Raw genomic sequence first — 12,016 nt, forward strand, 5'->3', positions numbered from 1 at the left:
AAAGAGGTAAACTAGCAAGGAAACATGGTAGTGAGACTTCCCCACTGTGAGCTTCTCTTTAAGGTAGAGAAGGGGCTGCTGCACAGGTCAAAACTGAGCCAGGTGACTTTCCTATGATGTGCCGTAAAAACAATGCCAGTGATGATGAGGACAGAATGTTTCAGGCTTTTCTTATTTCAACACATCTACTTGTTTCTCAGATCCCCCACTGACAGAGTTGCAGTCAGTGGGCTCATAAATCTGATTTGACTGATGAGGTTCTCTAGAGAAAGCTTTTGAGGGGACTACACCACCTCCTACCTCAGTCCCAAAATGTACATCAGCTAAGAACTTCCACTTCCCACCTGCAGATAGATAATTTGGTGGAAATACTTAACCAAGATCCTGTGCTATATTTAACTCAACAGATAGTCCCATGGGTGAAAAATATTCAGCTAATGAGAAACAAAGAAACAAAGTTGATAGCAAAACAAACAAAATAATATGCCTTTGACAGTAAGTTTAACATCTTCACAAATCACACAGCACTTCAGTCCCTTCAAAGAAGAAAGGACAGAAATATGGTTAATGCTGACCTCTGCAACTCTAAATTATCAACTGGCTTTCTGTCAAGAGCAGTCTTTGACATGGAGGGTTGGATGGGCAGGAGGACACTGAAGTTGCAGCACTCCACATGAACAGCTTGCAGCTCCTACAGCCTGCTGGCCTATGCTTCAGGTCACTCCATCTTGAGGTGTGACCAGAAAAACCACTCAGGAGACAGCAACTGCATAGAAGATGACACTTTGGGGTCAGTATAGTACATTTTCTTGGAACTACTTCACTACGTGCTACCTAAGTTGTACTTCAGTGGAGCTCCCACACTTGGTCAGACCTGAGTGAAAAGACATTTGCTGATTCTTCAAGAGCTGTCCTCCTTCTTCAAGAGATGTCCTCCTTCCCCAAAATTTGCCCGCAAGTGCCACAGTCTCTCACAGGCAGGCAAATATGGACAAAATAGTGCAAGAGCAATTTCATGAACTACTTCACTATGAGCTACCTAAGTTCTACTTCAGTGGAGCTCCCACACAGGGTCAGACCTGAGTGAAAAGATATTTGCTGATTCTTCAAGAGCTGTCCTCTTTCCCCAAAATTTGCCCGTAAGTGCCACAGGTTCTCACAGGCAGGCATATATGGACAAAATAGTGCAAGAGCAATTTCAGAATCCTTCACATCCCAGGTGGAGATAGTTATTTCCTAGGGCTTTGGATTCTCCAGAGGGAAGCCTGCTCTTCATTTACATGGGAAAGAACAATGAAAAGGAGCATACAATAATAGACTTTTGTTACCAAACATGGCATGGTGTGTTAGGTCCTCTTTCACATTTGTAGGATTCCAAAGAAAAAAAATAAAATAAAATAAAATATCTGTTTGCATACATAAAATCTAGAAAAGTTATTATCTGAGTAACACACAACCTACTATTAGTATATTGCTCAAGAATAGTTTCAGCTGTAAAACTACCATCACACTAATAATTTTAAAAAAAAAATTAGAAAAGAAATACTGTCTCCAGAGACTCTCATCATCACGCTAATAATTTAAAAAAAAATAATTAGAAAAGAAATACTGTCTCCAGAGACTCTCAAAGATAAGGGTAAATTTAAACAATTGCAGCTATCAATCTATATTTCCTATTTCTCTGAAAGGCATTATTGCATCCTAGGGATATGTGTTCTAAGTACACTGAAGCACTCATTTTCAAAGTAATTGAATGGTGTTAGATACCACTAACCATCTTACAGGTGAATTTTAGTTCTTAATGTTAATGATGAAATACATTCTTTTTTTTCTGGCATATTAATTATTTTAATATGAAATAATTTCCTATATTTTTGTGCCACATTCACAGCAATAGCACATTAAAAAGTTCTTGTATACAGTCATTACTGAATTAAACATTGTGAATGTTTAGATTTTGCCACTATCTGGGTGTTACCCAATTCATGGCGCTTCAAAACAAAGCAAAAAGAAACTGCGCTCAGTGTTGAGGCTTCAGGTTACAAAAGGCTTCAGTGGTTTTTTTAAAGCTCATGTTTATAAACCTGCTCCTGACTTAAAGTAAATTTACAACTCGTGCCTGTAGACAGATGTACAGAACTGGATGACATACACTGAAGTTTTAGATCGCAGTTTGCTATTGCACACTTAATTACTAACACTTAAACAGCAGTGAGATGAAATGTCAAATGCTATGAAAAGTATAATTCATTTCTTGTGGCAGATATTAACTAGCTTGTATTAATGACTTTTGGAACTGTTACTAATGAGGAAAAATAGCCATCTCAGCACGGCAGCAATATTTGTAGTGACAGGACAGCCTTCTAGCCATTAAAAAAAAAAAAAAAGAGGAGTAGGGGAATGTCGTACCATAGGTTAAGAAACCTTAAAGAGGATGTTTATGACAAAATTTCTAAATCGCTGACACAGTATAGTGAGGGAGAAATTCTGAAATTGTTTCCAGCAGCTGGGCTATATGATTAGTGTCAGCACCTATTGGCTAACTGGAGTTTGTGTTTGTGTTATTCCCCCAGGGTCTAGTGATTGTGTTATACAGAACTGGGCAGGGATCATTAGGGACAGCAAGGTGTCCTCTGAGCAGTCCAGATCCTTTTCTGCACTTTTTTTCAGGGCAGAATAGTGGGAAAATGGTAAAGATATGTTTTCTATTATGCTTTTTTCAAAAGCATAAAGATATGACTATATTAGTTTAACTTCCAGCATGTATTATAATTATATACAGCCTTCCATAGTTTGTAAACGAAGCCAGGAACGTAGTGTTTATGCACAGGTACATTTCCCAAGCAGAAAGAACTTCTGTAAATTCAGTTAGCCAGAGTAAATGGAAATTCAAGAATTATACAAGCATATTATTCCACTATTTCACTGTTTTACCTGATGATCAAAAGCCACTGGCTACAGTATGCACTGACCATTATCTTGAAGGACTCCTGTGGAAGCTGCTGTTACTTTTACTGTCTGTTTTACTTTCGTAGAGTTGTTTGAAAAGTGTCGTCTGGACACAGAATCTTCTGGATTCTGGCTTTTTTTGTCTTTCCCTTTGGGAAGCTGAGGTGAGGAACTATTTTCTCCTGGGTCACTGGATCCAACGGTAGATTTAGATTGCCGATCATTTCCCTGAAAAGAAGTGTACGCAATTAGCACTGACAAAAATGACAATTATTTTTTTTTTAAATTTCAATATTATTTCAACTTTTTAATACTAAGGATTGGTATCAGGAGGTAAAGAAGCATATTAGTTTGCAATCAGTACAGTTAAGTGTTGCCTTGAAGTATCCAGAAAACTGGAACTATCTCATCAACTTACTATATGATCTGACTAATTAAATGGTCCTTAACAACTCCCAGAAGAAAATAACATATTTATTATAAGAAAATAATTTTTCATTTGATGAAAAGAATGGCTAGATGAATCTATACATGCATACATATGATATACAGCTATATCTCATCTATACATATATGTGGAAAGTCCTAAGATGTAACACATATAACTTGTGAATAATTCATTGCCTGCGTAAATGAGACATGGGTGTTAACTAATTAAATGGTCCTTAACAACTCCCAGAAGAAAATAACATATTTATTATAAGAAAATAATTTTTCATTTGATGAAAAGAATGGCTAGATGAATCTATACATGCATACATATGATATACAGCTATATCTCATCTATACATACGTATGGAAAGTCCTAAGATGTAATGTATATAACTTGTGAATAATTGATTGCCTGCGTAAATGAGACATGGGTGTTAATCTAAGTGTCAAAAGCAGCTGGAAGAGGGTAACAGCCTTCACGTGGCAGTAACACTGTGACTGCCAAGTGGACACTAAGAAAGGGGTCTGCCCACACATCACCTCTGAATCACCTCCAAGGACATCAACCACTTCCTCTGGTTGCTCTGTGGTGTTTCTAGAAACAGAACCAGAAGCCTCGTCCTTATTTCTACAGCTTTCATTTATGTACGATCCTGAGTGTACTAGCCAGAGATTTTATTATTTATACACATTTTTTTCAGTCTAAATCTGTTCACAATCAACATCATAAAAACCTGAGCTGTATATAGCACCCTTTATGGTGCTGTTGATATTGTTCTAGGCTGCTTAAAGGCTTTACCAACTGAACACCCTCATCGTTGCCTCTCATTAGGGGCTGTCAGCCTCCTACTTTTGCTGGTCTAACAGCACATGTAGTTTCTTCCTAATCCAGTTCTGTCAAAACACTCCATATAACAACAAAACACTCTTGCAGATAGGGCAGAAAACCTTATCAGTATCTGCAACTGTTCACCTTATCACAGTCCTAGCTGAAACACAGAGGATGAATATATTCTACTTCATTAGTGTAGTGGCATGACAATTCATGCCATTTTAGAACTTGCCCACCAGAAAGGCCTTTCATTCTGCAACGGTCATGGACAATTCTCTTCACCTCACTGCTAAAGTTAAAAGGTAATACTGGATAAAATTAAAAACTTTCAGAAAAATAACTCCTGAACAAAATCCCACATCTCTTTAAAAAAACTTGTGTATGTTATTACATTTTTATGTGATTCTTCTAGTTTTCATATAACCAATAGAAATCAGTTCTGTTTAAAATATCTTACTTAAATACCATCTATCTTTTACGATGTAATCTACCATTTATCTACCAATGCTCTCAAATCTACCACTAATCCTTTCTCTATAAAGAGAAAGGCAACCACGGCAACATTTCAGTTTCTTCTGCTTCAAACTGGAGACTGTTATTCCCAAGCAATAATGGTTAAAAAGTGTAGATATCAAATTGAAGCAAACAATTGTATGATTTATACCCATTCAAGTGTTGCAATAGATCTTTAAAAGCAGTAGTACATATTCCTGCCTCTTTAAGATGTGATACTTGTTCCCAGTGCATTACAATCCCAATGGAATAAAAATGAACTTCAAATAATTTTCTGTACATGTTGTTAAGTAATAGTAGAAAAGGCAAGAAGTTAAAACTGTTAATGAGTTATATTTACAAATGATAGAACTGCAAAGAGCGGGTTTTAAAAAAACAAACACCACTTGAAAGTATGTTCTCGCAGGTTTCAAAAAACAAACACCACTTGAAAGTATGTTCTTTACTGAGGTTTTATCTTCCACTGAATTTCAACAGAATGGAACAGACTTGTATGTTTTATTGCTTATTTGGTTTAGTGGCTCCAGGGTTTTTTGTTTTGTAAACAGTGAATGGACATGATCAACTACCACAATTATAAAGACAGACTGGGAGTCTGACTCTCCACTGTCTTGTACTTACATAGTCAACTTCACTTCTACAGAATCAGCACAAACAGATACTTATATTCTGATTTGACACTGTTTTAAATCCACAGTGAACTCATATTGTACACATCTAAATAGCTATATAGGATTCAAAGCAGTGGAGCCTTAAGCTCTGTATTTAATTGCTAGCTAGGACAAAACACATCAGACAGGAAAGTGTGTTAGAGCCTTATTCAGACCCAGCATGAAGAAACACCATTTTATGCAAGACATTTTGTAAAAGGTTCTGTGTTTTTCCTTCAGGTGCAGAATTTGAATAAATACACCAAGATAGCTGACAAGGTTTAAGCAAAAGACCCCAAGGCAGCAGTTATCTTTGCTATGGAAGGTTTTATAAAAAACCAAGCAGCCATTATTGCAATAATATTTTCTCAGATCTCTTTTGTCTAATTGACACTGCAAATAGCTACAGATTCATCAAGCTTTAATAAGCACACCACCAGGTGGGTGTGTATTTTTTCTCTTCAGATTTAATTAAAACCCAAAGGACAGGGACTTTCCATCTGCTGGAATTAAGCAAAATTAGAAACAAACTTCATTATGGCACTTGATACTTACACTGCCTTTAGATTTTCGAGATCCCACAATCGGAGGTAGTACAGAGGCTTTGGAACTGCAGAAATAAGTCATATATTAGAATTGTGTCACTGTCACTATCAGAGACACTACATAACTATAACTAAGTCATGTAACACCAAGTTGCCTACAGCAACAGAGTCAATCGTTACATTCATGGCACATTTTTACTAACAATCACACATTTCTTTTTACTAGACTATATTTCAACGTATAATCATTAACTTATTCAAACAAATGCTTTACATTTCCCCACAATGCATACCTATATAGAGAAAATTAGCAGAGCAGTATTCAGTGAATTACTGTGTGACAGATCCTTACAACTAATCTAATGAAAAGTTCCAGCAATTTCAATAAAACTGTTTACATCAATAGAAAAACACAGCTTTTCGCCATCCTTAAATTCATTTGTTGCAAATGCTGCTTCCCAAAACACTTTCAAGTTATTCACATTGTCTATAGTCGCTCATTAAAAAAAAATAAAAATAAAAATAAAAATAAAAATAAAAATATAAAAATTACACCTCCATTTATATGCAGAATATAGGAAAAATTCTCTAAATTACACCAGTTTGTGGGACAAATTTCCATTTCTTTGCATTTATTTCAATGAAATGGCTCCAAATTTTCATGTTTTCCAAAGATACAAAAAGCTCAAGATTCTCCTTACAGACACCAAGTTTAGGACTTTATTATATGATGATTCAAGCCTATAAAAAATAGCCCCAAACATAAAGCATTCTTAAATGACCACAGATTCCACAAAACTCTATTAAGCAAGAGTAGAACTAGACTGGTGTGGCTGCACCTAGTCTCATTCAGTTGTGTCCCATTCATTGTATCCCAGGGGGAAAAAAAAGCCAACCAAACAAAACCAAACAAATTAAGCCAAGTCAAAATAATCCTTTTTCTGACATTAATTTTGTGATACATGATCAATGACATGTTTACAAGGTGAAACCATCTGCTGAATGTCCATTTTCTCTTTGTTTTTGTCATCTCAACTTTCTCAGAAACGTCAATAAAGTTTTGCATCCATACTAATCCACCCATTCCTCATGCTTGAAATGATGATTTTGTACTTCACTGGTGGTAATTTGTAAATAAATCAAAACACACATGCACGAGAGAAGTATATCACACACCTACAGAACTTACCCCTGTGGCTTTCTCATTGTAGATTTGCTAAATAGCAGATCACCGTAGGGCAACTTCTTAAACTTTTCTCTACCCACTGCAACATAAATTTGCCCGTTCTCCAAGTCTGACCCATTCTGAACAAGTTTTCCATCTAACGTGTAAAGTCTGAAAAATATGAAAATGCTTCATATAATAAACCTTAATGTTAAGTGTATGAAGAGTGTTGAAAGCTATGTTAATCTAAACTCACTAAATCATGCTGAATTTCCATATATGAAACCAAGTAAAGTACAGTGTGCGTCATACAATGATCAGGTGCTTCATAAAAAACAAAAGACAAGGAAAGACAGCAAAATAATGACCTAAATCACAGTTTATATGAAACTAATAAAGTATGAAGTGCTATGACAGATTAAATACTCTCATAATTTCTAAAATGAAATAAATTACTTTGTACTTAGAAGGTCTTTACTGCCTTTCCCTGATACCATGGAAGGGATCTATTCCATGAGTTCCTGACCTCCCTCATACCAAGTTCCACCTCCCATTTGTGCTCTAGGCACTATGGAGAAATCTGGGAAGAAGTGGGCATTCATGGCCCCACGACTGAAAACCCAGAACCTGTCCACCTAATGCAGACCAAGTTAATAATATCATATTGATGTTATCATATTGTGTAGATCAGAAGGTTGGAACGTGGCTGTACGTGGTGGGGTAAGGCTGGAAGGAGCAGGAAATACAATAATACATTATTACAAGAAGCTGTGTATCTTAGGCACCTACAATACTAATAATTATGATGTCTGTTACACCAGGTAGATTTTTACCACAATAATTTCTGTTTGTACACTTTATTGAGAAAGAAGAAATGCAAAACGTACTGGGCTGGGTGGAGCAGGGGAGGTCAACACGTTATTTCTATGCTATCCCAATTACTACACTGTCAGGTTTGTGATTTTGTTTAAGGATGGTCAAAACAATGAAGAAGGAGAAAACATTCAATAATAAATAAGCTCTTTCCTATTAAGCATATTCCAAAACTCACCAATATTTATATTTAATTAAAAAGTCAATATTAATGGTTTTGCATTTAAGTCTTAAATGCAGGAATGTTGAATGGCCATCTTAATTGCCTCTCCAGAAGCCTTCTACAGGAGCTTCTATATGTGTTATTCATAAATTTCAAGACAATGTAAAGAGATATAAATTTTTATATATAGCTATACAATGAACCTTTTAGGAAGAATATCAAGAGCCTGACTTATAAAGTGCAAAAATTTTCAGTTTAATACAGACAAAGCTGCTTCTTAAGTTCATATACATGGTCCTGTACGTATGAACTCCTGAAAATGTTATGGACAAATATCTGGCAGTCTCTAGTTGTATTTTTCAGTTATTATCATTCTTATTTTCAAGGTGAATCAGACATAATCAGTCACTCTAGATGAAAGTGAAATTAAAAATTCATTTTAAAAAAACGGAGCTTAAAGTAAATAAATATTCACTTAAGCATCACACAAGTTTTGTGATGCTTACTTCTGAAGCCTTTCCCCCACCCACCTGGCCACAACCATTCAAAGACCAGCTGGGTTGTCTCTGGCTAGTATTATGCAATAAAGATGTCCTTGTGGTCACTTCGTCTGGTCACTGGGTGATGACCTAGAGCTTGTCCTGTGGAATGTCAGTGGATTTCCATTTTCCCTCCTGAATCCAAGCCAAAAAGTGCAGCCAAAGCAAAGCAAACATACAGGCTGACAGAGGAGACAGCAAAGACACAACTTGTGGGACCAACATCTCCATGTTCCCTGTTGCCAATGCACCAGGTACCTCACCATCACGTTGCTGTACCCCATCCCCATGTACAATCTGGCAAGCAGAAAAGCTTCTTTCTCATTGTGTCCTCTCTCATATTTCATACTTACATCCCTGTTTTGATGGGTACGATCAATAAATGGTTTTCAAAAAACCACACGTGAAACTGCTAAAGACTTGGCAGCTTTGTAAGTCTTTTAATTACATGGAAAAGAAAAACTCCCATATCCATAATGCAGGTTCTCGTAATTCCACTTATCCTTCTTTAATGAGAAATTCTATCTTCCCAGCATCAGTGGTCTTATAGGACCGCCCCCAATGCCAACATACTTTCAGTAAAACCCAGCAATTAATGTGTAACTTATTAAGGAACAACGATCACTTTACCAACGGATTTAATATGTATTCCTGGCATTTTAAAGAAAAGAAAATGAAAACTGGGTTAATAGAAAACCAGAAAAAGGAAAACATTAAATAATTCAAAATGTCATGTACATTATCTCATTTTTGAAAGGATTAAAACTGAGCACTGATTTCTCAAAAGCAATCCTAGCTACGTATGGAATGATTTATGCTTTCCTGTACATCACTCAGTTTCACCAAGGACTGACACCAAGTAATAAGAATAAAATGTGAAAGGTTTTTAAATTGCTAAACAACCTGAGATCAGAAAGAATTGGCACGTTGTAAACAGCTGTTACTTTGCCCCCTTCTGAGTTATAGTAGCTGAGAAACATATCCAGAAAACTGCAACCCTTGTGTAGGTCTACTTTACTGCAAGAAGTGGTGAGTAGCCAGATAACAGGAACAAAGAAATGCAAAGCTGAGAGGAAAAAATAAGATGGGAGCTACAGTCAACAGACAGAATTCCCCTAATCTTTTATCGTCTGTATCAGCTCTGGGAAAGCAATCAGAAGAACTGACAGACTATTTTATCTTCACTGATTTGAGAAAGATTTTGCAAGCTTAGCCTCAGACATTCCATAAGCTGGGAAGAATGATTTTCCACAAAAGGCCCCTTCCAATCCGAGGAAGGGCTTTCTGTAATGTGCTCTGCGTGGGGCCACACTGGAATGCCAGCAATTTCACAGTACACACCTTGGGAGCCTGCTTACACTGCAATGCTTCTCATGGAAACTACAACTATCATTTTGCTCTAAAACTTGCAACAACTATTTTAAAGGGCTTATTTTACATCGTAAAAGCCTTAAGGGACTGAAACTTACTGATCCGAAAGGTCATCTCCTATTCCTATACCACAATTCCTCAGACCAGCTGAGATACTGGAACTGACAAACCCCATCTACAACTTTGGCCCTGGCTCTTACTAGGAGGCTGACCTGGCTGAGTATAAAGTCCATTTTAGTCACAGCACAGGTCTTCAAAAACCAGAGAATCTATAATATTTTCCTTGAAATTGCTTGCTGCAATGAATTTTCAGAACTATCAAAATTAAAAGGTAATGTGTGGATCACATCTATTATTGAACATTCCAAACATCATCACCAACTTTACTGGTGAAGTTGTTTTATTTTATTATATTGACATGAACTTAATTATTAATACTAACTATATTGCATTATTATTATATTATTACATGCCTGCTAACCAAATATTTAATCAAGAAATACAGTTGAAACAAATTGGGGCTTTTCTTTTTTTAGATAACAGTTGAAATGAAATCTGAAGGTTACTTGGAGTCAATGTATTTCCATTTTGTGTAAAGTATTTTCTTATAGTGAAATTTCCCATGAGGCAGGAATGATCCACTACATCTACTTATGGAGTTTTAAAAACATATCTACATATATCAAATGTATCTTGCAAACATTCATCTTCTTGATACCTGTGAACAGCTCCACTTCTGAGGGTAACTTTTCCTGTAACCATTTCGAGAATGTGATCCCAGTGATTCAGTGTCTTCCTGGGAATAAGGAGGCGCGTTACAGGGCTAATAAGGTCTCCATTAGCAATCAGGCTGAAACAAAGCAAAGTAAAATAATTTGGAGGTGCATTTTAAACAAAACTCATCTGAAGTTAAGACACCCCCCCCTAAAATGGCAGTTCACTAACTGAAAATTCTACTTACAAAATAGTGTAGGGCTCCTGGAGTGGTTTTCGAAATCGAGCTGACACAGTGATCCTACTGTGAGTAACTGGCTTGACCTGCAAGGACAAAAAGAATTAAAAATTTTCCAGAACTAGCAAATCAAAATAAGGTGTCAAACCCAAACAAACATTCAGAAGTCATAGTACCTGCATTAACAAGTCGGCTGTATTTCTAAAAAAAAGACCATAAAAGCTTAAATAGATGGCATGCACTGAGACATGCTTTCAAATAGATGTACAAATTTTATTTAAACTGGCAATGCTCCAGTCACTATGTAAAGCAGTCTAATGATGTGATGTGTTGCAGCTTTATCACATTCTGTGCTATACTGAAGTAATAGTTCTCATTTAATTTATGGAAAATGGTGTGGGCTCCAGTGCTTTAAGTTTTACTTGGATTTTCACACAAATTCATTTAGTGCTGTGAGGAGAGGACTGCTCTCCAGATCTTTCTCTTGTATATACTAAAAAAAGCGAGAGAGGTGCTCAACCTACTAAATATTCTAAATGGCTATAAATTATTGTTAAAATAATCAAATTCGACCGCAAACATAACCCGAGGAACCTCACACAACAAATTCTGCACCAAGCACATAAATCCTGGAGCTGAGATAGCTCTCTTAGGGGAAAAAGCAACCAACAAAACAAAGGCATTCCTTGATGCACAATCACTTCAAGTGAAAGACAACAACAGGTAAATCTGTTGAACAAAATCTGTTCTTGGTATCTGTTAAAAAAGAAGCGTTTCTATTCTGAGTTCAACTCACTTCAGATTTTTGCTTTTCTGAAGGGCCCTCGAGAGCAGTGCAGCCCTCCCAATCTTTCATTTCATGGTGAGCTGAAGCTCAGTGCAAAGGGATATTTTGCCCAGAGATTTCTAGAGGAGGAGAGACAGCAAGAAAGATGTTACTGCCACATGGTACTTGTGGACCAGACTAGGAAGCAGGCTCCTGGAATCACTGGGGACTTTCCCTTTACGCAAGCAATTTACTAGGCAGTGTAT

The 12,016-nt window shown here is 36.6% G+C and overlaps 1 protein-coding gene across 1 annotated transcript in view; it reads right to left on the reverse strand.

Annotated features, from left to right (window-relative positions):
* Positions 1 to 12,016, reverse strand: part of DCDC2 (doublecortin domain containing 2) — a 51,528-nt gene that overhangs the window by 16,957 nt on the left and 22,555 nt on the right. The window contains exons 3-7 of the mRNA XM_014940790.1: positions 10,994 to 11,070; positions 10,751 to 10,882; positions 7,111 to 7,257; positions 5,932 to 5,986; positions 2,973 to 3,177 (exon numbers count right to left, since the gene is read on the reverse strand). Of these exons, the coding sequence (XP_014796276.1) occupies positions 2,973 to 3,177; positions 5,932 to 5,986; positions 7,111 to 7,257; positions 10,751 to 10,882; positions 10,994 to 11,070 (616 nt within the window). The remainder of the gene's footprint in view (positions 1 to 2,972; positions 3,178 to 5,931; positions 5,987 to 7,110; positions 7,258 to 10,750; positions 10,883 to 10,993; positions 11,071 to 12,016) is intronic.

The sequence above is a fragment of the Calidris pugnax genome, unplaced genomic scaffold (genome assembly GCF_001431845.1).
Source record: "Calidris pugnax isolate Ruff unplaced genomic scaffold, ASM143184v1 scaffold8, whole genome shotgun sequence".
NCBI classification, from domain to species: Eukaryota; Metazoa; Chordata; class Aves; order Charadriiformes; family Scolopacidae; genus Calidris; species Calidris pugnax.